This window comes from Dunckerocampus dactyliophorus, chromosome 3, assembly GCF_027744805.1.
Source record: "Dunckerocampus dactyliophorus isolate RoL2022-P2 chromosome 3, RoL_Ddac_1.1, whole genome shotgun sequence".
NCBI classification, from domain to species: domain Eukaryota; kingdom Metazoa; phylum Chordata; class Actinopteri; order Syngnathiformes; family Syngnathidae; genus Dunckerocampus; species Dunckerocampus dactyliophorus.
In genome coordinates this window covers 30,870,608-30,898,234 of record NC_072821.1, presented here as the reverse complement: position 1 = coordinate 30,898,234, position 27,627 = coordinate 30,870,608, and the positions used below count along the sequence as shown (strand labels likewise).

Sequence of the window (27,627 nt, the reverse complement as noted above, 5' to 3'; positions counted from 1 at the left end):
TACATGTTTTTGTTTATGAAGAGAGCTTTATAATAGAGATATACTATTGACAGCTGGTTTATTAATGAGAAATATGATCATTATATGACAAGGCAACAATGTTTTGGCATGCTTTAAATGAAAATGAATCTATATAACATCAGAAAAGGTTATTTTCTCACAGACAAAACTGGGCTATAGTTATTTCCTAAAGTATCATTAACTGATGCAGACAAAAAAACACAGTTGCTAATTTAGGTCATTATAGAAACCAATGTCTGGACATACTGTATAATAATACACATATAATATACACACGATACTTAAAAAATGTTTACTTTTATTATTAATCATGAATAAATACTAAATTTATTATATAAAATAATACATAAAATAATATTAATTAAAAAATATTAATTGAAATAAATAACACTAAAAATTACAAACATGAACAAAAAATATAAATAAATATACTTTAAAAGTAATTAATTAAAAACAAAAAATATGTATTTATACTATATATTTAATTAAAAAAATATATGTATTTATTGCATGATTTATTGACTTTATGGACAGCCTGTAGTTTGTTTACACATTTAGCATGTATTACACACTGTTAACCCCAGTAGGTCACAAAGAGGTTGTGATGGTTTCACATGGTTTCGCATGGCCACAGTCATTTGAAGAAATTATTACCATACAACAATGGCAGCATAAGACAATGACGAAATATGTGAAGAAACAGTGTTGTTGATTTCCCATTACCAACCATGAGTTATGTATTCTTTTGTAAAACATGACCATATAATAGACATATTTTTATGGTGACAATGGTGGCCGATTGTAATAAAGTTGATTGCATTTATATTGGTTCCAGACCAGACTGTGAGATGTGAATTTCCGCAAAGTAGCATTCCTTATTTGAAAATGGCAGACATAGAAAACCTGTTTATGAACTTCTAAATATGGTTTTTAACATTATTATAGCCCTCTAGACATGCAATAACACACCTTAGTCATCTTTACACTCGTATTACCCAATATAGTAGACAGAATAAGGGAAAATAAGACATAATATGGACTCACAGGTTAGCTTTGGGAGAGTTCCTTGTACTTCCTGTGGTGGCTATTGTCTTGTCAATGTAACATTACTGACACCTAGTAACAGTTAGGGATACTACATATCACAGTGTCTTTGAATGCGGCTTCTCAATGCCTTATATTTGTGTTTGTAGTTCATTTAGCCATTTTAATGCTTGAATGCTTAATTTAGGCAAAAAAAATACATGAACTATTTTTTGGACTAATAATGAAGTGGCTATCATTCATTAGTGGTGAGTAGCTATACATTTTATACTTTACATGTGTTTAAAAGTGTGTGAGGCAATCCAAACCTGGATTGTGTCGTGAGTGAAAAATGTCAAGTGAAGAGAGAAAGGGAGGGTTCTGTTAATCATAACAGTCACTTTTATTGTAAATGTTGAGCCAAAATCAGAGGAGAACATCAATGTCAAGCTAGCAGGAAAGTTGGGTGTGGGGTGTGGCGGGGTGATTATTCGTGGATTTTCATTCGTTGGTAGTCCCACAGTGGAACCCCCGCAAAAACTGGGGATCTACTGTATGTGAAAAATATAATCGCAATAGTTTAATAGTTAATTCTTGATTAATTGCATTTTTTTAAAACTATTCTGTTCATATATTTTTAAATTACTATTAATGTCATTTTTAAAAATTTCATTAATCACAAATGTTTCATCGTTAAGTCATGATGAATTACATTTTTAAAAGTATTCTCTTATTATATTTTTTTAAATGCAATTAATCGTGAGTTAACTGAAGCTGAAGCTAATCTAATAATTACAGCAGTCACTACAAAAGAATTGCAAAAGATGATCCGAAATCAGAGGAGAACACCAACATCAAGCTAGCAGGACAGTTTGGAGGTGGAGGAGCGAGCAGCGTGTCAAAAATAGACATTTTTACATAACCAGCCCTATTGTATTTATATATTGTTACATTGTTCACTTATCCGTTTGTTGATGAGTTGTTTTTTTTTTAACCTAAAATCTTTGTTCTGATAATAATTATGATAAAACATTCAGTATCAGTATCGGCAAAACTGCCTCTTTATTTACTTGGTATCGGATCCATACCAAAATTTGCAGTATTGCCCACCTCTGATTAGAACAGTAATGCTTGGTTTCATATTTGCATGATTTACTACTTAAATATTGCTTTTTCAGTCAATGAAATTGAACATGTGTGACTCACAAGAATACACAGCGTATTTATTTACCTAAAGGTTTACACAAAAAATATACATGGACTGCTCTATTGGGATGTATTGCCATTACTTCGACATAAAGTCAAAATGTTAGAAAATAAGGAGTTTGTATTTATAAAAAGTTGGAAGCCGGAAACATTCTACAAAATGATGTAACGTGTCAGGGATTTTTTTTCCATTCATGCAGATCACTGGTGTTGAACCTGCTGACTCACATTCTCTGTTGTAGTTCATTCCAAAGGTGTCAGAGCTTGAAAGACCTTGCTTTATCATGCTGGAACACAAACGGGCCTTACCCAAACTGTCCCCACAAAGCTGGAAGCATAGAATTGTCCAACAGGTCTTTTACAAAGCAGCAAACTGACTATTTAGATGTGACAAAAGAAATATGCAATTGCAAACTGTTACACAAGAGCAGGAGTGTCCAAACTTTTTCCACCAAAAAATTAAAGAATGTGGGGGACCACTTTGATACATTTTGTACACAAAAGATGCTAAAACCAATCCAGTGCAGGTCAACATACTGTATGCTAAGATATCTGAATTGAACATCTACAGCTTAGGCTTTGTGTTATAGGTAACAAAACAAATTACAGTGGATCTCAGCACATTTGCACATTTCAGTATTCGTGATCCTGAATCACATAAGGCCGTTTTTACCTCATTCACCATAAATCAGTAAGACTTTATCAATACGCGATACTATACTGTAGGTAAAATGTACACTATCTGCCAACGGAGCTAACGGTAATCGTTATTGCTGTTTATATCCTGTCCAAACAACCAGTACACATGTGTTTTGTGGACTTGGAGAAGGCATTTGACTGTGTTCCTCGAAGAATCTTGGGGGGAGTAGGCGGGGCGGTTTACATTCCCCGGATGGGAATGAGGTTTGAGGGGGTGAGTGTAACGGATGCCAGCCAGTGGGGCTGTGCAAGTGTACGTTGGTAAACCTCACTCCCTCTGCCTGAAGAGCTGCGCTGAACACGTGGTCGACAGTTAGGGCTTTTGGCCGTGTGGTCAGCGCTCTCGCCTCCCATTACGAAGGTCCTGTGTTCGAGCCCCGGTGAGTTTGGTGTGAAACAGGGCGGGTTACATAGATGTAGACATAATAGCTTCATATCCATATTTGCACTATTTTTGTAGGTCTATGGAAATATGAGCAGGTTTTTTCCCCTTGTGTATGTGTGTTTTTATTTATCTTTTTTATATTCCTAACACGTATTTTAATTTCCCAACCTAAGTCCTTTTAGATGTCTGTTTTTGTGTTTTATAAGTGTGCACTGCCGTGGAGGAGTACCCCCACAATTTTTTGGTGTCAAACTGCACCATGGCAACAAAGCCTATTCTATTCTAGTCTATAAATGTACTACTGTTAGAAAGCCCACAATTTTTACATGTTTGTGTATTTATGCTTCACTGATTATGTTTTTAAGTTTTTCCTTTTTGTTCTGCTGTCCTTGAAGGTACCATAGTTGTGTGTTGAGATGCAAAATTTTGTTTGGCTCCGGAAACACTAGCTTTGACAGTCATGAATCATCGTACATTATCATTCATTCGTGGTGAGTACGGTACCTATATAGTAATCCCTCGTCACTTTGGCCGCGGTGCTCCGTCGTGGCAGAAGAGTGGCATTACCGCAAGTGTGTTCATCACATGCACATGAAAGCACAGGCGACAGTGCGTAGGGATACGGCGGGAGACAAATATAACGCCAAGCGTTTTGTGAGGTCAGATTTTTTTGAGAAGGCATTTTTGTGATGCAAATGTATTACTCTTTTGAATGCATGTTGTTTTGAGAAGCCAAACCCTTCACTTAAATGGCCCCAGCAACTAAGCGGAACTATGTTCTTCACCAAAATCTGACCAGAACTGGACTTAGGATACGTGGAAATACATGGAAATACATCATCACATTTTGTGTTATTCCTCGCAGTCGGAACTCGGCCGAATATGTTGAAATCACAGGCGTGGGTGTGTGGGTTAAGAAAGCACCGGCGTTAGCTAACTCGCTAGCTTGTAGGTCTCATTGTCATTGTTATTGGGTGACATTTTTACCCACATTTAGGGTCACCAAATGTGGAAATGCGATTTACGAGACAGGAGTCGAAGTAGGTGGCAGCAATCATTTTACTGTCCACTCAACTCAACAACAAGCAACAATAATTTAGCAATAGCTAAGTGGCTGCAGCTATAGGCTACAGCAACCTCATGACCGGGAAACGGAAGTAGATAGATAGATAGATAGATAGATAGATAGATAGATAGATAGATAGATAGATAGATAGATAGATAGATAGATAGATAGATAGATAGATAGATAGATAGATAGATATTAATAAAAACAATATTGTGGGTCACCACAATGTGTTAATTCCATGACAGGAGATATGTGATGGTCCACATACCGGTTGATACATTCCAGTATCGGGTATATCGGAATCGGAAATTGAGAGTTGGACAACATTGGCATATCGGTTAACGGTAAAAAAAAAGCCTATATCGGACATCCCTAATTATTAGTCCAAAAATATTACGCATTTTCAAGCATAAAAATGGCTAAATGGACTAAAATACAAATTTAAGGCATTCAGAAGACGCATTTAAAAACCTTGTGATGATATGTCGTATTCAACAGGTCACTGATGTTACATGAAACAATAGCCACTGCAGGAAGTACTGTATCAAACAGGAAGCAAAGAAAGCAACAAAAACAGCAAGGAAAGCTAATATGTGTAATATGTGCTAATATATGTGTTTATTTTATGTCTAATTTATGTCTTCTATGTATTTTCTCTCTCCTTATGGCTACTATATTGGGAAATACAAGTGTAAATGTGACTATTGGGGCGTTATTTCATCTCTAGAGGGCTCTAATAATGTTAACTTCAATATCTTAAATCAATGTTAACGTTCACTTCAAAGAACTGACTCCTCTAGTTCACGTCAAAGAGCCGAGGGGTTGTTCGTTTGCAAATTCAATTTCAGATCAACATTTGCAATAAAAGTGACTGTTAGATTAGATTTATTTACTTTTAAAGTATAAAATGTATAGATACCGTTCATCTTATTATTACCTTTTTAGATTGAGTTTATTAGCTCTGTGTATTTTCGGTCTAATAGCTTCTCGTAGAAGGCCTTCTTGACACACACACTCACATAGCACAATCAGAGTTGCGCAATAGTTACATATTACTGATGGAAAAATCATGGAAGAGGCAGACACACAATAGATGCATTGATCTCACTCACACAAGCTTAACTTTCACTTTCTCGAGGGGAGTGGCAATTGCTATATATATACTCTGTGTACTTTCATTCTGGGGTCTTTGTCCATCTCCCTTGTCAATGTAGAATGCAGCATTGTAACCAAATGTATTGCTCTCATATTTTAATACAATTTGAAAACCTTTTAAATTGTGTGACCATTGACTGCTTCTCCGATAGCAATGCGATCCCAAGAACGAGGAAGAAAGAGCTTTTATAGGACTCACCACTAATGAATGATAACGTAAGATGATCCATGAACAGATGGAAGATGTAGATGTTATATATGCGTTTCTCTTCTGCGTCTCACAGCAACTATGGTTCGAGGACTGCCGGACAAAGTGAGAGTGAGACGCTAGATGAAAAAACACAATCAGTCTCGCATGCATAAAGACATACTGTCAACATGTAAAAAAAAAAAAAAAAAAGGTTGGCTTTTTTAAGAGTGGTACATGTAAGCTGTCCATTTTACCTGTATTATCACGTATTTATAAATGATTACAGACTTAGGGTGAATGAGACGTGTCTTCTTTGGAAAAAACGGCCTACTTTCAGATTTTTAAAAAAATAATTGAACAAAAATCTGCAAATTTATGCAGCCATGAATGCTGAATTGCAAATGTGCGGGGATCCACTGTATCGCGATAATTTAATAATTTACCCAAGCAGTCAACTGAAAGCTTTTTTAATTTGTACACTTCCTGGGTTACACTTCCGTTAGAAAGCTGTACATGGAAGAGTAGAATTATTATCCTTGTCTGTCACTCGATCAAAGTGATGAACGCTGCGTAGAGATGTGAGATCAACTGATTTGAAGCCCGTCTGGTCTGACTCTTCTGCCATTTCCTCGCCTCTCTCCTCCTTCGAAAGCCTGTCATAGTCCTGCTTCAGCTCCTGGTAGGAGCGAGAAAAGGTATGGAAGATGGACGTAGCTGGGAATGCCATAATGAGTATTCCACTCAGGATACTAGTTAATGCCACCATCTGTCCAGGGATGCTGCGCGGAATCATGTCTCCATAGCCAACTGTTGTCATAGAGATGATTGCCCACCAGTAAGTGGCCGGGATGCTGCTGAAGCTGTGTTGTGGATGAGTCGCGGCGTAAGGCGCAAGTTCGCTCTCTGCAAGGTGGACCAAGGGTGAGTAGAGAGTGACGGCCACGCACACGAATAGCAGCAGTAGCCCAAACTCCCTCATGCTCCGCTGCATGGTCAGTCCCAGGGTCTGCAAGCCCAGGGAGTGACGAGCCAGCCGCATCACATACAGGATGCGCAGCGCTCGCAGAAGGCGAAGAATGAGACTTAATTTGTCCAGGTAGCCTCTGCCAGCTCCCATGACGACTTCCTCCTGAGACTCATCTCTGACATCCACAACCAGGGACACGTAGTACGGCAGGATGGCGATAGCATCGATTATGTTGAGGGGACCACGAGCAAAGGCCAGCTTACTCTGGGCGTTTATAAATCGCAGCACAAATTCTAAAGTGAACCAGGCGACACAGATGGACTCCACCACAAACATGCTGCGACACTTCTGGGAGCACTCTCCCTGCAAGACACAGTTATGAAGGAACAATCAAAAGGGGTCTATCCATTGTGCACAGCAATAGTAACAGGATTTTTGTTTAACGTTTTGATCACATCGATACCAAGCAGTGATGTGCAGTGAGGTTCATGGCTGGTGAGGCCCTTCTGAGTTTTTATGTTAATACAGGTTGCTCATTAAGAGGATAGCAAGAAAAGGATGAGAATAATTCACTTTGGTTAATACAGTTTTCAAATACATTCTTTTTTATTCACTGAAAAACATTTGTGCTCTTACCTTTTGTCTGTATATGAAATACATGCCCCCTATCCTTCTCCAGGAAACGTTCTGGTACTTTGTTGTAAAACTCTGCTCACCTCCTGGCAAGCTTCAATATATAATCCCCCATCTTAGTAGTCAAATTCATTTTTTCATTCATTCATTCATTCATTCAGCAGAGCGTAAAAATTCCATTTTACTTGCTGCTCTCCAACTACTGCAGCTGTCAAAAAACAAAACACTGTCTTTTCCTCTCTATAGAAGGACGGCAGTGACAAGCACCTCCCAAGCTCATGCACGCCCCCACCCCTTCAGGATGAGGCAAATACTGCAGCGCCACCTGTATGACATTTCTGTGTACAGTCTTCCCTCGCTACAGTTCGAACATCGCTTCCTCACTCTATCGGGTTTTTTTGGAAAGCAATTCATTAATAAATGACCACTATTTTGTGGTTGACTATGGACTATTATTAGTCCATTAGTATGATTAGCATTCTGGCGACTAGGCGTCAGTAATGTTATATTACATTAGATTAGATCACCTCACACTGCATGTAGTCAGCCATGGCATGTCTTGACGCAACATAGTTCTTCTACCAGTTCTCCTCCCATTCTGTGTGGAAGTGGTAAGGTTTTTGCTTTTTAGTTTGTCCCTCTATCCCACTCTGTTTGAAACACTTTCTTAAGTTTAGAATAAGTAAATTGGAGAAGCGAACCAGTTCTCTTGGTAGCTTGCTATGCTAACGGCGGCTGTCTCTTGTGTCCCTGCAGTGATCCCACAGCCTGCGTGTTACAATTGAGCAATAATTTGTTAACACAGAATAATAGAAGTGTAAAGGTGACTATAGGGGTGTTATTTCATATCTTCAGGGCTCTAATAATGGTAAAAATAAATAAATAAATGCTCTAACTACAAAAATATTCCATCCATCCATCCATTTTCTATACTGCTTTTCCTCTTTAGGGTCGGGGGGGTACGCTGGAGCCTATCCCAGCTGACTTTGGGCGACAGGCGGGGTAAACATTTATTAATATTGAGCCCTATTTTGCGGAAATTCACTTATCGCAGTTGCATCTGGAGCCAGTTAACCACAATAAACGAGGAACGACTGTATTTTATTGTCCGATTAGCAGGAATAATGATGTCACATTTACATTAAAGACATGTAGAAAGTCATGGTGTATAATAAAGGTTTCGTATTTCGTATGTAGATTTCGTACATCATATTATTGGTGACATGCTGACAAACACAAACTGGCAGGCACCATGATCCAGTGACACAGATGGTTGGCAGGGTTTGCACACACTCACGGCAGCACGTTTCTGCCCTGTATTTCATCAGGAAATGTGAAAATGCAGCGATTGTTACTTAAGACAATGTTAAAAACGAATGGAATCATACAGAATATACATGTATTATACAGTTCAAAGAACAAATAATATTTATTTTTTGTTAGCATTATTAAATTTTTTTATTGTACATAAAAGCCTCAACTTCCTCCCCGGGCTGCACATCACCAAGTGTAGTATGTGAGTGAATGTGAGGCGGGCCGGACCCAACAACAAAACAGTCCATATGTGGCCCGTGGGTCGTACTTTGCGCTTCCCTAGTTGAAGTGCAGTGAAGAAAAACGGCTGAAAACTAGGGGTGGGTGCATCGACTCAAATATCAAAAGTATCAATACTGTTAGTATTGTTTACAAACTCAGGGAATAAGTTCTTGGACACAGAAGGGCTCTGGGGGCTAAAAGCGAAAGGATTTGAAAAGTACTTTTTGCTTTGTTTTTGCACTAATGACTATTGTGCTCAAACAATTGCATGTCATACAAGGGAAGGAGTAAATATTTGTTGATATTTTGTTGACATTGTTACATTGTCTTACATTGTTATATTATATATTGTTGCCAAAATATATTGTTTTTGTTTGCCAAAAACCTTTGTCTTTTATTCCTGATTCTAAAGGCAAACTCATTCAATGAGCTTGAAAATTTTCTAGTACGTGGTATACTACATGGTATTGGATCCATGCCAAAATTTGCAGTATCGCCCACCTCTGGCTCCTACTCCTTGTCCTTTCGGCTCTTATCCAAAAGCAACTATTGAATACCTTCCACTGCAGATGTATGAGTTTAGAATTAGAATTATGTAAGTATTTGGACTCATCAGTGTTTAGTAAATGCACACTTTGCTGGAAACGTAGAACAAATGCAAACAGTTGCTCAGTAGTCCTTTGGCTTATCGTTGCAGAATAACATGGAAGTTGGGACTGGTAAAATTGTCTAAACAGTAATCCCTCTTTTATTGTGGTTAAGTGGATCCAGACCCAACCATGATAAGTGAATTTCTTTGAAGTAGAATTCCTTATTTATAAATTGAATATTTTTGTAGTTGGAGCAAAGAAAACCTGTTTGTAACCTTCTAAATGTTTTTTACCATAATTACAGCCCTCTAGACATGAAATAGTCAACTTCGCACTCGTCTTACCCAATATAGGAGACACAATAACAGAAAATAAGAGAGTTAAGACATAATTAAAACTCGTGCTTGCTGTGTTCTGGTGCTAGGGGAGAAAAGTGGCGGGCAGACAGAAAATGACGTCTGGGGCTCAGAGTTGAGTTTTAGCTTGGCATGGATTACGGCCACAACAGTAGCCCGTGTTAGGGATTATTGTGTCTGTTATGAGATCACTCAAACCTGCAATAAAATCCTGTTGTTCCGGCGATCAAGTCTGGCACTTGCGTCTCAAAGAGCATTACAGTAAGATTACTGACACCAAGTGACTAGTGTAGAATACTACATATCATTCACGGTGTCTTTGAATGCGTCTTCTGAATGCATTATATGGTTTGCTTAGCATTTTTATGCTTGAAAATGCTTAATTTAGGCAAAACACACATAACGTTTGCTGAAATATGCACATTTTTTGATGAATAATAGGCCATATTCAACCACAAAACAGCATGATGTATTAATTAATATATTTTTGAAAACCCATGATTGAATGAAGCCTTGAAATTCAAAGTGGTGAGGGGATGACTGTATTATTGCTCGTTTGATGACACAGACTATTGTATGGTCGTCCCATGCCACTTTGCGGTAAAAAAAATATGCATATTAAACAAATTTAATGTATTGTTGGCTTAAATTAACCATTTTCAAGAATAGAAATGACTAAATGAACTAAAACACAAATACAGTTAAAGGGATTAAAAGACGTTGATGAACTGCAGTCTACACTTGCCACTAGGTGTCACTAGTAACACATGCAGAAGACTTGATCGCTGTCAACAATTATTACAGTTTTGAATTATCTCACAACAGGCACATTAACAACAATAATAATCATCATAATAATAATAATAACATGGCATACTGTTGTGGCCGTACGACAGTTGAAACTCTGAATCCCCAATGTCACTTCCTGTCCACATGTCCATGGGACTTTTATTGAAACACACATGAGCATAAGTCTTATTTATGTCTTAAATGGCTTATTTTCTCTGATTATATTTAAAGATGACTATAGGTTTGTTATTCTATGTCTAGGGGGCTATGATAATATTAAAAATTGTATGTAGAAGGTGGTAAGCAGGTTTTCTATGCTATCTTGAAAATGTTCTTCTCATTGAAATATATTTCTCTATTAAATGTTTTTCGCAAGTTAATTTTCCCGCAGCACAGTGGTTTGGAATCACTGGATTAAACGAAGCTATCGTCTAGGTTAAAAAGTAAAACGTATCATGAGAGTAAAATTTGAAAAAGCTGCATACATACCCTAGTTTCTTCATCCCTGAGGTCTGGCATGGTGCTGATACAGAGGCTGACCACAGTGACTAGCACCATGATGACGGAGAGGCAGGCGAATATCTTCCCCGCCAACCCCGAGTGAGGGTTTTCCACCACTTCTCGCAGCATCCAGATCAGCTTGCGGTAGCCTCTCTCAACGTCTGCTGGGCTTTTCTTCAGCATCATCCTCTTCTGTCTCCATTCCTCTTCCTTGCGGTCTCGCTCAGCCACCTCGTCCACGCGGGTGATCATGCGACGGCGGCAGCACCGCTCCATATGACCCGGATCGACACCCCAGTAGTCCAGCTCGTCGTGCAGGGATACGGCACACAGTTCCCGCAGCAGACGCAGTTTTCCCGCTGCTAAGAAGTTGAGGATGACCCGGAAAGCTGTCGGGTTGCGGTCAAAGAAGTACTCCTTGCATGTCTCGTCGTAGTCGTCGCAGACGTGTGCGATCTCCTCTGGCGTGGTACAGAAGCGCAGGCGTCCCAGGCGACTCTGGGGAAATTGCTCCAACGTGCTCCAGGGGAAGGTGTATCGGTTTCCCCCAACATTGATGAGAACCTGAAGGGTGTGATCAACCACATATGAGGCCTTGGGGTCACGCAGTAGCTGGGCCCGCTTAAAATATACTCCCTTGATGGTCTCTGTCTCAGGGATCTCAGTGAAGAATCGGTCGAGGCTACTGTCATCACTGCTTATCGAGTAGGTGCTGAAGTCATGGTTGGCATTGCTGATTATCGGCATTCTGTCTTCAGTGTAAGAGGCGGGACTGAGAAGGTATTTGTTTGAGCAGCTGACTGGATGTTATGGTGAGCAACCACAAGGAGGGCGACAGCTGTAATGATAAACAAACCAAAAAAAACATTGAGCATGTTGTTTCGGTTTTGACTCACCGTGTGATTGATCTGGGTGATCTGTCCAGACACCACGCCTCACATGGTAAGGCCGTCCCTTTCTGCTACGTAGCCAAGATGGCGACTATTGAGGGTGGTAAGTGTCACTACGCACTCACCATTTTGCCTGTTCTGAGCGCAACATTTATACTGACAGTGCACCGACTTTCTTCTGACTTTGAACACACTTATGCACTCAAAAGACTGAGGCTGTTTCTTAAATCTAATACTTCCGTCTGTACACTACAATGTGTATACTGTGTACATTGTGTATCTAGTTCCTGACTGCACAAATTTTGACAGTATAGTGCTGTCCCAAATTGATTACAGTAGAGCCCTACTTTTTGTGTGAGTTACAAATGGCGTACAAACCTCAAGTTTTTCATACGCACATAAAAATGTCTGCCTAGTCAGCGACTGAGGATCGAACCAGCAACCATGGGGGTTGGGAGACAACCACTCTATGACCTGAGTGCACAGAATAAGCATAATGTTACATGTAATGTTAAATGTAAAATCAATTTCTACGAATAGAATTGAAATTGTCCACTAATTTTCAATGGGAAAAATGTCACAGAAAATATTGAGTTATAGAAAATGTGAGAATTTTTGGAAAACTCATGATTAAATAGCCTACATCTGCTGAACGAGCTGAACATTTTGTTGTTGGAATGGTTTGAAGCGCTTGAGAAATGTGAGAGTAGTTAGCGAACAAAACAGCAAGATCAAATCAGCAACCATCTGGTTGGGAGACGACCAATCTACCACCTGAGCCATGTCACCTTGTAGACATGGCTAGGATTGGGAAACAACCACTATACCGAGCCATGTCACTTTTTCTTAGATGTGGCACTACCTGTTAGGTCACCCTTGCTCATAAACACATTATAATGGGACCGTCTGTGTAGCTTGTTGTTACAACTCCCTACAGTAGATGGCATCGTACCGCTGCTTCTTAACACACCTCATACGCACCTTGTCTGCTAAAAAATAAGTAGACGTTGCATTGGGGTATTAGTGTTGCCGACTTAGCAATAAAGCGACTAGCGACAAATGTAGCGACTTTTTTTCAGGGCTTTTTGGACAATTTTGGAGGCTGTCACATGAAAGAACGTATCGCTCTACGGGTCCTGTTGTAGACGCCCCTCCCTGTCCACATAAAAACATATTCACTGGCCATCATGAGCATTTTGGCCAATTAGAAGTCTGAAAAATCAACCACAACTGCACATTATAACGCCTCTGTTCATCAATATAGGGAGATGTTAGATGTACATGTACATTATCTTGAAAATCAGGACACACTTACATGGGACCCAGGAAAGATCATGTATGTTTTTTATCACACATGCGCGTTATGAGGCACACGCACTCACGGAATGAAACCAGCACCCAGTGAATGACTTCATGTTCTTTTGTTAAATGAGGTTTAAAAACATGAGATAATGTCGTCATTAGTGACATGTAGTCAGGGGAGTCAGGTGAGGCAAAGAAAAACAAATAATGATAACATAAAATAAATATTTATCCATTGAACTGTATTATAAAAATGTATTTTCTATATGATTCCGATCGTTTTTTACATTTTCTTACATGAAAATCCAAATTTGCACCTTTCCTGATCAAATACATGGCAGAAACCTAAGATGAGGCTGCCGCAAGCGTCTCCTCTTGCCTTAGTGCGTAAGCCCTGCCTTCCGCCTGAGTGCACTCAGTGGGTCCACTGAATTGGATCATGGCACCTGCCAGTTTCTGTTTGTCAGCATGTCGCCAACAATATATTGTTGCAGAAAAATATATTATAATGTTGGTAATGTAAGTGTGACATCGTTATTCTGGCTAAATTGACATACCTGAGGCACTTCCAGTACTTGATTTATTCTGAAGGGGTGGGGTCGCGCCGCGTGAGCTGGAGGGTGCTTGTCACTTCCATTGACATGAAAAGCCACAGTTTTTTGGTTTTTTTTACTTTTATTGAAACACACAAACAGCAGTGCCGGCTAGAGCTAGATTTACAAAAACAAGTCAAATGCAAGATATTTTTATGCTCTGCTGAATGAATGAATGAACTTTACTGCTAAAATTGAGTAGTATATACCCAAACTCACCAAGACATTTACAAGTATAAGAACTTTTCCAAGAAAAGGATAGGGTGCATGTACTTCATATACAGATAAGCGGTAAGAACACAAATGTTTTTCAGTTAACAAATAAATAAATGGGAATAAGAAGTATCTGAAACCATTTTTAACAGAAGTTAATTACTCTCTTATTGTTCTTGTTGTCCTCTTAATGAGCAACTTATACTTACGTTAAAAAAAAATATTCGGTGCCTCACCAGCCGTGAACCTCACCACATGTCACTGGTTGTCATGGCCTATTACGCAATTTATATGATGTAAAAGTTGATGTAAATGCACAAGAATTTTAATTTAATTTAATTTTATTTTATTTTATTTTATTTTATTTTATTTTATTTTATTTTATTTTATTTTATTTTTAAATTTAAATAACAATGCTATGTTTCCTAATGGATGTCACCTTGTGTGAAGGAAAATAAGGGTGAATATGTTGTCATCTGAGTTGGAACGACAAGCTACAGTCACAAACAGAACAGGACGTGAATGTATGGGAAACACTGGAGGTCACAGTATATTATTAATTAAGCCTTGTATAGTGCAACTTTCCCTATTATTATTTGTCCCTATGATTCACTTGTAATAATACAATACAAACCACATGTAATGGAGGTCAGGGGTGTTCCCACTTTTTTCCATTGAGGGCCACATGCTGAAAAATTAAAGGATGCAGGGGGCAACTTTGATACATTTTGTTCGTTATGCTTAAACCAATCCAGTTCCAATATAAATGCTCATCTGTTTAAACAAAACATCCACATCTTTGTGTTATAAACGACAAAGCAAATGAGTGTAATATCTAATGCTATATCTCATAAATAATGCATGCCCTTTGGACACCCCTTCCGTAGGTCACCTGACACCTAGTGGAACTGTTTATAAAACTCTGTCTCATATAGTTATACAGTTTTGAATGAAAATGAGAAATAAATAAATCACTGCTTTCGGTTGCACACCTCATCAATCAATAAGTTTGAGATCAATGCTAGTGTGATGAGATCGATATTTCTCACTTCTCATGTATGTTTATTTTCAGAAATATCTGTGTGTATTGTTTACAAACTTTGGCTTTGGGGACAAAAATTATTTGAATGAGAACCAATAGTCACAGTAACCAATAGTTTTTGCTTTTGTTTAGTTATTTTTTACTATTGACTTTATTTTTTTCAAACAATTGTATGTAATAAAATGGACTGAGGGAATAATGTATTGCTTTGTTGATATAGTTGCATTTACATATTGTTAAATTGCTCACAAATAAGTTTGGTTATAAAAATGTGTTCTCGTTATCTTAAAATCTGTTATATAATAAAAAAAATTATAATAAAATTATAATTTAAAAAAATTACAGGCAAAATCATTCAGGTAAATATGTATCGCTATGAGTATCCGTATCGGCAATACCTGACATCGGATCGATACCAAAAATTGTAGTATCGCCCACTCCTAGTAGACGTTGCTCAGTGTATACTGCGAAACAATAAAAACGCTAAAAGTTTTAGAAGTTGGATAAAACAGGACGTAATACTTACTCACCTCAGAGTGCGCATGCGTGCCGTCTCAGTAACATCTTTGTTTTGTGACCTGCACATTTTACAAGCTGTTGCTTCTAACGAGGAAACCGTTCGCGTCGTTTGCCCATTGAGCCCAAAACTCACAGTTTGCGGTTTAAATCCCACTCTTGTTGTGCACATATATAAATATAGTATTCTACCAGTCTTTAAATGACGGCTAAAGTTTCCATGGTGGACGTGTAATCCAAAACCGAATGCATTTCACGTCATTTTGTCCTCGTATCGCTGTATCCACTGCTCGTGTGCGCCTCGGAGGACAAAATAAATAGGATTATGTGTCCTCCTCAACCCTGCTGATGTATTTCCATCTGTGACAGCAGGACCGTCCTCCTCTTCATCCTCCTCTTCCTCCTCCGCCCAGCACCAACTTGCTTCTGTGCCACACATGATTTTTAAAAGCGAGAGAGTGCGAGGATATGCGTTCTCCACATACACTATCTATTCACCTGTTTCAAATACGGTTACACTCATCTTTCTATTTTGCACTTATTCATATTTATCTTTATTTCATTTTTATAACGCTTATTTGCACACAAAAACAGAATTAATTCCTTTTTTAATAGCCATATTTGCAAGTTGATAGTGATATTTTTTTCCAGCACCCTCAAGTAGAAGGAAGTGAACCGAATTTAAATGACAACAACAGAAAATATAAAGAAAATATTGTAAATGTCCACATGCAAAATAAGGATTGGCAGTTACAGGCATCGAGATATGGAATGACAAAATGGGAAAAGAATATGACTACATTTGTATATTTTTTTATTATTGATTCTCTTTGTATCCAGAAGGGGTAGGATAAAATAAACTGCTTCTTCCTATATTTCTTTGCTGATATGTTGAATTGTGACAATGTAACAATGTGATGTTCCTTCATGTAGCTTGTAAAGCATGTTTGAAACACATAAACCATACCATATCGTGCCGTCCAGAAGTATTGGAACAGTGAGGTCAATTCCTTTATTTTTGCTGTAGAATGAAAACATTTGGGTTTGCCATCAAAAGACGAATGTGAGACCAGAGAGCAACATTTCAGCTTTTATTTCCGGGTATTTACATCTGGATCGAATGCACTTAGAACAGGTGTGTCCAAAGTGCAGCCTGGGGGCCATTTACAGCCCGCGGCTGTTTTTTATTGGCCCTCGGGACATTCGAAGAAGGCACAGTTTAAAAAACAAAAGCAAAAATGGTAAAGAAGACCAGTAATGTTACAAGAATGAAGACAAAATATTAGAATAAAGTAATAATATTAAGAGAATAAATAGCATAAAGTTGAAATATTAAAGACTTAAATATGCAATTTTCTAAAAGTCGTGATATTATGACAAAAAAACAAAACAAAGAAAAAAGTTGCAATATTAGGGGCAAAGTTATATTACAATAATAAAGTCAAAATATTTTGAGAATAAAGATGTAAATGAACAAGAAGAAAAATGTTTTTGTAAAAAAAAAAAAAAAAAACAGGAAAATGAGCAAAAAAGTGTAATGTCAGGGAAAAAAGTTCACATTAATAATTTTAACTACCGGTACTAACTTTCTTCTTTCTGCATGGGTTGGTTTAGAAAATGTAAAAGTGGCCCCCCACATCCTTTGACTTTTCAGTAAGCGGCCCTCGGTGGGAAAAGTTTGGACACCCTTGAATTAGAAGATACAGTAGCACCTTTTGTTTGAACCCACCTATTTTTCATGTGAGCAAAAGAACATGTGCCCGACGGGTGTGTTTTGTTGCCCAGGTGTGTCCTATTGCATTGCTTGAACGTCTACGCTCAGTTTCACATTGAGTAGAATAGGGTTTCCCTGTGTAGACTGCAATTAGAGGTCAAAACATTATGAAAACCAGAAAGTTGTCTAAGAGTGAAAAACAAGCAATTCTGAATCTGAGAAACGATTATGAGATTTTTTTTACATAAAATCCTGTGTGTCTGGGTTCTTTTGGGTTAATGTCTGAATTTTGACACACATCTTACAAAACACTAATAAATATAATTATATATAAATATAAAAATAAATGCTGTATACTTTATCATACGCTTTAGTATGAAATATGAAGTCCTTGTTTTGATGCCAACTGACCAAGTGTGCAGGTGAAGATCCACATACACACACACACACACACACACACAGGATTAATATTAAGGTAGGAAAATAAATACAGAGCATGTGCGTGTATCTGCTATACACATGCAGACATTAGGCACGCACACACACACACACACACACACACACACGTCACTCATGATTTGCATTGCTGCTTTCCAAGAAGCAGGTGGTTGTTTTGGTCCAGATCTAATAACCAGTACATCAGCTCCATTGAAGGTGACCTCCACCCACACTGTGTCTAATAAACATTTTGTCAAATGATGTACTTGCAGTTAATGTTCAGGAATGGTTGTCTTTATTCATTTACAGGCGTAAGATATTGGTGGGCATCAACTATGATAATGCAAATAAAAACACAAAATATGTTTCGAAGCTCCAGATTAGTGTACATGATATCATAGTACAACACAATACCTGAAACATTGTGACTCTATTGCAGGGGTGTCCAAAGTGTGGCCGGGGGGGAGCCTTCTAAAAATAGAGTTAATTAATTATTAATGACCTATATTATTAGAGATTACACTAATTTGCTTTGTCATCCAACACACAAAGTGACATCCAGATCGTTGACATACAGTCGATATTAGTGCATAATAACGCACTGCATTCTGCTGTCGTTAACAGTCAACATTTGAAATGGTAATTAATTAGATTAGCCGTTACTGGAAAACAATAACGGCATTAGTAAAATACAGTGGAACCTTTGGTTTGTGTCATTAATGGATGACTAACCACCAGCCATAGATGGTGGATGCTAACCAAATCATTTTTCCCATAAGAAATGGTGTAAATCCATTCAATTGGTTTCAGAAAGCCAAAATTTGACCACAAAACATGTTTATATAGTTTTACAATTCTAGTTTTACATGCAGAAAACAATTGGACATGCATATAGATTAGGGGTGCTCGGTCACCGATCAATATTAGCCGAAAAAGCATGGTACCGGCATATGCTGATACTTGCATTATAATGCCGATCACGTCCGCCGATCAGCTCCGCCCCCATTGCAGCATCCAGCCTATAGCAACTATCTCCAGCCCACTTTCCCTTCACAAAGCCAAAACATGCATGTCTGCTGTGTGGGACGTACCTGTTGTGAGAGTGATATAGGTTTTGCACCCTGCAAAACATGCCATGAAAAAGGTCTCGCCAGGATGGCGCGTTAAAAAGCTCTAATTTGGTGTGGCATTTGGGGGGCGGGCACTTGGCAGGGTGTGGTGAGTTATCGAGGCTCGCGATGTGATCATCGGTCGGGCGGCGGCTAATGTAGCGCCCGTGTGTGCGTGGCAGTCGGAGGTCTAAGGCGGATAACCCAAAATGTGGTTGGATTCGTCGGACTGCCTGGGGGTCCTGCTGAAGCGCCATCAAGCTGATCTCGCATCCAAATTCTCCTTAAAGAAGGCGCCTGATCCTCTAAGTTTCACCAGTGTTTTCACCAGCGATGAAGCGCCTGCAAGCCTGCTTTTCATGAATAATGTGAAAACACTGGAAAGAAAGGCATTCTGGAACACTAAATGTCAGTTGTGGATACTGTAACAGCATTTTGTTAATGTTCTGGTAAAACAAGCATATTCGTTTTTTGGGGGGGTTGAAATAAGCTATGAAAATAAATGTTGCAAAAATGAGTAGCTCTTGGCCATTTTCATTTTGTAAAAGACAAAACAGTGGTGACCCCCGATATAGCCAATAGTACATTTAAAAATTGACACTTAACCTATGTGATTGGTATCGTTATTGACCGATTTCACTCACGAAAGATTGGTATCGGCAGCATAAAACCGTGATCGGAGCATCCCTAATATAAATAAATATAAATGATGAATGAAAGGGATAAATGACCATTTAAGGTTACTTTTAATGTCATTGAAGGCTCTTCCCAAAGACACAATGTGGCAGTGAGATCAACGCCTTCTTCTTCACCACCACCTTCCTGTTTTGCCATGAGTTATTTCTTGAATTTAATAGTGTTTCTTTAGTTGCAAGTGCCACAATTTTGATAAAGAAGGTGAAAACTACTGAATTCAGGAAATAACTCATGACAAAACAGAAAGGTGGTGTTGAAGAAGGTGTTGATCTCACTGCCACTTTCATGTCTTTGGGAACAGTCACGTCTTCAATGAAGGTAAAACTAGCTTTAAATGTTCATTTAGTTCTTTCATTCCTCATTTATATGCATTTCGAATTGTTTCCTGCATGTGTAAAATATAAAAAATCGTGTTTTCTATCACCATTTTTGAGAGTCAATCGCTGATGACATCATAGTCCGTGATGTAGCTGACTTCCGCTTCCGTTTGCCATTTTGTTTGCAAGCGAGGAATGCTAGCAATGCTAGTTCTGTGATAAAAATACATTAAGAACACAGTTGGACTGTACAATATGGTCCATATTGTAAAATTGAAAATGTACACAAACAGAGGCAAAATTTTCTACGCTAACAGGGGCGGACGTTAACCGAGGTTCCACTGTAGTAAAGTAAGTAGTAAAATTTGAATCAAGTACAGTTTTTTTCATAGAATTATTCTCCAGATTGCAATCAGTAAATAAATAAATACTGTACTACAAATAATGAATGAGTGATTGTGAATCATTTTTGGTTGGTGAACAGACGTGTAATCGTCCTTACGTGATGTAACCCTTTGCCCCTCACGCAAGCACAGCTCAAGCTAAAGAGCATTATTTGCAGCATTGTAAGAAAATGACCTCTGGTCTTTTGGCTTGATGAATACCAGGGATTACATGGTAATCCAGAAGCACAAAGGGTGTAGCGGGAAGGAAGAGCCTGTCGGGACACTGCAGCAGCAGCAGCATAATCATTGTTGTATTAGCAGGTTTTACATGCAAAATGAAAGTCGTTCTTTCATAATCAAGATCTGATATACAGCAGTCCTGAAGATTTTTCACTAATCTACAGATCTGCAGTACGGAGGTATTTGGACAATGACAAAAACGCTGTCGCTGTCACGAAACAGAAGAATCACAGACGACTCAAGCCTGCTTATCCAACAACTTATTAGAAATAGGAACATCGGAGAGCAACAGAGGAGCATCCAATTTGTTACTGGAGAAGTGGACTGATGGAAGGGCTACCTAATATAACAATAAATAGACTCATTTAAGCACAGCTTTGTGCGATGTGCATAGATGCATAATGGTGAACATTCCTCTGAAAAGCTCAAAGCTGTGAAGTAAATACATTTGTTGTTGTTTTTGGGCTGTTGGAACAAAAAACCTGCAATAAAACTTCCAAATTGGGCAGCATGGTGGTGCATATGGTTGGTACATCTGTCTCTGGGTTGGAATCTCGCAGTGGCGTGCAGTCAGAGCCAGCAAAGCCTCCTCTGCTGGCCTAAACACTATCAGAAACACTGACCCACATTTACAACTAAAATTGTTGTATTTGTTGCATGAAGTTGTATGAATTTATTCCCAACAGTCTATTATCTTTATTTTGTAGCGTGTTTCTTGGCTGCACTGCTTTTGGTACGTGTATGTGTCGGTTAGATTTTGTCCAATCAGGTTTTAGCTATGTTGCCATGTCAATGTAATCTGCGCAGGGCCTTCAGAATCAGGAGTGCTGACCCATGTCACCTACACACTATTAGCAATGGGGCTGTTTCTTCCGATTTGCCTCACAAGGCCAGCCAGCAGGACTACAGTAATGTCAACATTTTCCCGTCGTCTGATTAGTTGGATGTCTGAAAGTCTATTCCCTAAAACTTAAACTTACCAGTGCCCTTGAATGCATCGCTACATGAACAGTGCAGCACATTTATCCTGCTTGCAAATAAAGGAGGCAGACACAGTGTTGTTCATAGTTCTGTGTGCGTTATATGAACAAATAAGTGACGTTATATATATATTTTATATATAATTTTCTATATATGTCAGCCTTGGAAAGGATTTGTTTGAGTGAGTGGTGAGTGTAATGTATTTTATTTCATTTTTGATGTTTTTTGTCATGGTATTAGATAAATATTGATTGGGAACTGCTCCCGATTAAGTGTAGTGCAGCAGTTTTGAGTTTTTTTGAGACAATGTATTGGAAGCGACTATACCTCGAGCTTCACCCACTCTCCGCTCAACTCGGCTTTGTGATTTTCCTTGCTTTGTGAAGTAGCTTTCTGGTTTTTAGCTGTTCTGTAACTGTATGTATCTGTACCTGCCGACCAGGCTAAAGGCTACACCGTGACTCTGATACCATCTTACATTATCATTCTGACTTCTCATCTGTTCTTTCATCCCCCTTTCTAACAAAATCCATCCTTTTTCTATGCCGCTTATCCTCATTAGTGTTGTATGGGTATGCTGGAGCCTATCCCAGCTGACTTTGGGTGAGAAGCGTGGTACACCGAGGACTCGTCGCCAGCCAATCGCAGGGCACATTTAGACATCTAACAAAATCTACCCATTTAAACTTTGCACAAATCAAAGAAAACAATGTAAAAAAATTGCCATAGGTTCAAAAATTATTTATTATCACATAGTCACAAATGTGCAAGCAATGGCTACTTTTGGCTATGTCGGAAACCGCTTATGTCAGCGTAAGTCAGCCAATCCGAGGGATGTCGATCCCAAATGAATGTTGAGGTTTAACCGGTTCCTCGCCGTGGACTGATGATGACTACATCCGGTACAGCCTGTTTGGAATGTTTACCAATTACCTGTTTACCTATGTTTGGAAATCTTACAGCCTGTTTTGTGACTTTCTAAATCTTCCCGATGGAGCTGGAGGTTAACATGGTTCAGTGGAATAAGTCTGTCAGACGAAATTAAACTAGATTCCTGGGGAATTGCTTTCGTCTCTCAATTTGTGCCGAATCACCAAGGGAGCTGTGCAGCGAGGCAACTGATAATTCATCCTTGATTCAGCATAATCAGTCTTCTCAAACATTGGTTAATTAACTCCTGCTTCAAATCCCAGCCTTATCAGCTGGCTGGGAGTCAGCTGCCACAGGCTGCCCTTGCTTTAAAGTGTTGTTGTGAACTATCCTTCATTAATATGCAGAGCTTTACTTAAGCATGCAGGCGTTGTTTGAGCTGTGCTCCTGCTGTCTCCTCTTTCTCGTAATGTAATGAGGAAAGGGTAGAAATAGGAGGAGGAAACCCTCAGAAAGGAATCAGGCGAATTAAGTCAGGAGTCGTTTTACAATTATTGACTTGCAGCTCTTTGCTCTCGTCTTACAAAGTGTTAAACAGACACCGGAAACACATTGTCTTGTCCGTTTTGGTCACTCAGATTAGTAGACAATTTTATAGCAAACAAAAACACATAAATGTGCTGTTAGTAGTGTGCTAGTGTGCTGTAGCGCCAGCATGTATTTTTTCCAAGCAGAGTTCAATCAACAGAAGCGTCGGGGAGCGAGAGAGTCAGGACCGGCATGACATGGTGGTGTAAATGTGGAGCTTGCCAAGCCATGCCGACAGAAATCGAGTGTTTCTGCTGCACTGAGTGGCACACAGCATTACCATCCATGGAAGGGCTTTGTGTATATGGCGAGGAGGACAAAGAATAGTTTGCGCTTTTTCCACCTACCCAAAATCATGTGGAAAAGATGCCCCAGGCCAGGTGGACCAGACGGACAACTGTCCATCGAGTAAGTCACCATGATATTGATTCTAATACATGGAGCACATACAGTAGTGCTTGATATCACAGGTAAATGCATACAGTCCATCTAGCTGTGTACAAACAAAACATGCAATGTGGGCTAATACTCTACAGATAATTTGGTTGTCTTTTCGTAGTTGTTCATATGCTTGTTCTTGTTTCCTAGTCAGTACAGATTGGTGTGCTATCGCTTTGTTTGGGAGTTGGCCCGTTACCTTTTGGTAGTGACGTGAGAAGCTGCATCACTACGCCAGAAAAAAAGTTCTTTGTGTTAGCTGCTACAATAACAGTGTCGATGTAAATAGAACATCCTTGGTGTTTTTTGGAGGAATATTTTAAGGCTTTATAGTTGAAATAGGTGCGTCCTGTTACGCGCTTTGTTAGCTCCCACATTGTAACTGTTTTTCCTCTCTTTAGAACGCACAGAAAAGGAAAAGACAAGCGTGGTTGTTAGGATTGGTGTTAAGCCAGTGGTTGGACCCCAAAGCAGAGACAACAAAGATGGCAAAGATAAAAAGGTTTAATAACAAAAAGAACACCCAAACAGAGTGGAACAATGCAAAGTAGAAAAACAAAGTACAACATAAAATCCGGGTGAAGCCACACAGAAAAAAACTACAAAACAAAGGGAGCAGCTGAAAAGCTAAGCAGAATTAGCCACAGTACTCACAAAAACATTTGGAAAGTAAATGTCCAAAAAGTAAGAAGCGTGCAAGGCAGCACAACACGATGAGCTGTTTGAGCAGGAAGACAGCATAGACGTTGCAACAATCTGGCCGCATAAGAGTGTCCAAGCACGGCTTATGAAGGCCTGATTACAATTATTCGGTCAGCTGGGGCAGCCGAGCAGCTCCAGCAGAACATGCCAGTGGTCAAGGATTGTGGATGATGGGCAAAATTCCAAAAAAGAGCAGACCTTCATCTCAACAACTACGATTTTAAATAAAACAAGATGTTTTTTTCAACTAACGTCACACATAAACAGTAGAGTATGCCCACGGGAATTGAACTGTCTCCTTTTTGTAACGTGTTGGATCTCTCACAGTCAGAGTGAGTGCACTCACTACTGGTGAAACAGTATTGACATATGTAGTTAAAAGGGCATGCCAATGGCCCATGCAAAATGTAAATGGATTGGTGGATCTTTTTAAAGTTATGTCATAGAAATTGAGGAAATAGCTGTGGCTGAGTGGTCAGTATGTTGACCACACAGTCAGGAGATTGAGAAGGTCAAATCTCCGCTTGGCCATCTCTGTGTGGAGTTTGCATGGTCTCCCCGTGCTTTCTCCGGCTACTTCGGTTTACTCCAACATTCCAAAAACATGCATGGTAGGTTAATTGGCGACCCCAAATTGTCCAAAGGTATGAATGTGAGTGTGAATGGTTGTCAGACAGGCAATAACGTTCTCTCCCATTTCTCTGTTGTTTAAACATTCTCAAAAAAGTTCAAACCTCCGTTTGAGTTTTAATGCTCATCACAAGAAATTATTAAGTCCCTCACGCATATTTAATTCCTGTGACCGTGCCTTTTTGTCCTGGCGCCGTTCCGCTGTACTGTAGCGTTTTTGTATCCTTGTTAAAACATATTGCTTCAGACAAACCGAAGATTCATTTACAAGCTCACAAGCAAACTAGCTAGCGTTGACACAGGAAACAGGGCAGGAAGGACACTGATTGACAGTGGTCTACAACCAATCAAGACACAGAAAACAATGGGCGGTGCAGACACTTTGCACTTCCCACAATGCAATTCTACTTAAAAGGCCAGGCTTGGCCTGTAACAGCGTTCAGGTGGAATAAAAAAAAGAAGCACTAAAAAAATCAGCGAAACAGTGAAGTGGGTGCAAACAATCCAAATAGTGATATCTATATATTGTGTGTGTGTGTGTGTGTGTGTGTGTGTGTGTGTGTGTGTAGGTGTGCGTGTGTGTGTGTATATATATATATATATATATACACACTCAACAAAAATATAAATGCAACGCTTTTGTTTTTGCTCCCATTTTTTATGAGACGAACTCAAAGAGCTAAAAGTTTTCCACATACACAATATCACCATTTCTCTCAAATATTGTTTACAAATCTGTCGAAATCTGTGATAGTGAGCACTTTTCCTTTGCTGAGATATTCCATCCCACCTCACAGTCGTGCCATATCAAGATGCTGATTAGACACCATGATGAGTGCACAGGTGTGCCTTAGACTGCCCACAATAAAAGGCCACTCTGAAATGTGCAGTTTTATTACACAGCACAATGCCACAGATGTTGCAAGATTTGCATGCTGACAGCAGCAATGTCAACCAGAGCTGTTGCTCGTGTATTGAATGTTCGTTTCTCTACCATAAGCCGTCTTCAAAGGCGTTTCAGAGAATTTGGCAGTACATCCATCACCTCAGGTTGCAGCAGGATAATGCACAGCCCCAATTCTTGGAAGCTGAAAAAGTCCCAGTTCTTGCATGGCCAGCACACTCATCGGACATGTCACCCATTGCGCATGTTTGGGATGCTCTGGATCGGCGTATACGACAGCGTGTAGCAGTTCCCGCCAATATCCAGCAACTTCTCACAGCCATTGAAGAGGAGTGGACCAACATTCCACAGGCCACAGTCGACAACCTGATCAACTCTATGCGAAGGAGATGTGTTGCACTGCATGAGGCAAATGGTGGTCACACCAGAACCTGACTGGTTTTCTGAGTCCCAAGTCCTTGAAACGTTTAAAGTAAAAAGTAATGATATCTGTACCGTTATTGGCAATACTTGTATTTACTTGGTATCTGGCTGATACCAAAATTGGCAGAATTGGCCATAACAGATTTGAGAGTTTGTGAGCTGTTTTAATGATACTCGCTCTATTATTCAACTTTCATTGTTCAAATTCAACAGAAGACAAACAATAAATAAGACGGCGGGTACATTTTAAGAGTTTGATTCTGTTTTGCAACAGATTGCCTTTCAGGCTCTTTGGCAGAAACAGCAAGTACAAGTCAACAGGGAATGTCAACATCCCTCGGCAAGGCACACAAAGAGGCAGATCAACAAGGCACACGCACACGGCATCAGTGGTGTGTGATTGTGTTGTGATGTGCAAGTCTCAAAATATTTGCTATTGCATTATCCAGCCACTTGTTTTCCATTTTATTTTGAACCGAATAGCTACATTTTTAAGTCAGTATTTCCGGCTGTGATGCATAAGGTCAAAATAATTGAAGTGATATTTACAAATAATTTGTCGACCAACACAACATAATTCTGCAATACAGAGAGTTAGCAGTTATACCATTTCATTTCCCGATCTACACTATTAGAAGACAAGGTGTAGTATGGGTCCTAAATGCACAATATATGCAAATGTACCCTATGAGGTTGATTATTGGACCTCAAAGTACCATTTTGATGCAACAACACATGCTGAGGTATCTGAACAAAACATCCACAGCTTAGCTTTTAATATAATTCGAATACATGGCATTAATAATTAATTCATGTTATTTTACAATATGCCAAGGGCGAATAAATTAGCTAAAAAAAAACTAGCTGGGGGCCGAAAGTAGCTGAATAGCTGAGAGGGAGAGAAGTCTCTAATTGCTGTTGGAATTTTGCACTGTTTTAATTCCACTTTGAATGCAGAAATGAAGTTTTGGTCTTACTTTTACGCATTTGTCATCCTGTCACGGATTAAAGGGTCACTGACATGATTTATCAACTTTGCTTAAATATGTTCTTTTCTGTTCCAAATTATGTTCTACGTTGTTCGTGTTTTGAAAGCGAACGGTAAATTCGAAAAAAAAAACACATTTATAGTACGTGGCGGGAGAAATGTTCACTGACTGCCGCAGAAAAGGGGCGTTTCCGGAAGTGACGTCAGCGAAGGCGCAGCGCTCATCTTTACTCATCAGAGTAAACATACACGAGCGGCTGGACGAGATAGAAGATGTTTATAGTGATTATAGCCAAGATTTGTGCGATGTGTCAATCGTTTTTGAGGAGGAAGAAACATCTGGTGATGAAATATGAAATAGAGAACTTGCAGAACACGGAGTTAAGCCGTATTTGAACCACCGATGATGGGATTACTGTATATGTCTGATGTGGAGGTGTCCGATGACAAAGTGTAAATTACCTTGGAGTTGCTTATCCTTCAATTATTGTTTTAAATCGGCTTCTTAATGAGCGTAAAAGGGCCTT

General features: G+C 39.2%; 1 protein-coding gene across 2 annotated transcripts; it reads right to left on the bottom strand.

Annotated features, from left to right (window-relative positions):
* Positions 1 to 16,065, bottom strand: LOC129179025 (potassium voltage-gated channel subfamily G member 4-like). 2 transcript variants are annotated; one of them, XM_054771826.1, is made up of 3 exons: positions 15,691 to 16,065; positions 11,109 to 11,958; positions 1 to 7,078 (listed from the first exon to the last, which is right to left on the bottom strand). In XM_054771826.1, the coding sequence occupies exons 2-3, from the start codon at positions 11,865 to 11,867 to the stop codon at positions 6,248 to 6,250; spliced, it is 1,590 nt and encodes a 529-aa protein (XP_054627801.1). In that variant the 5' UTR covers positions 11,868 to 11,958; positions 15,691 to 16,065; the 3' UTR covers positions 1 to 6,247. The 2 variants fall into 2 exon arrangements, with proteins under 2 accessions (XP_054627801.1, XP_054627802.1); XM_054771827.1 differs by lacking the exon at positions 15,691 to 16,065 and adding an exon at positions 13,870 to 13,996.
* Positions 16,066 to 27,627: the final 11,562 nt, after the last annotated feature.

Coding starts and splice junctions, on each gene's coding strand:
- LOC129179025 (XM_054771826.1), bottom strand. CDS start 11,867: ATGCCGATAATCAGCAATGCCAACCATGACTTCAGCACCTACTCGATA. Junction 7,079..11,108: donor TCAGGGATGAAGAAACTAGG/GTATGTATGCAG, acceptor TGTGTCTTGCAG/GGAGAGTGCTCCCAGAAGTG.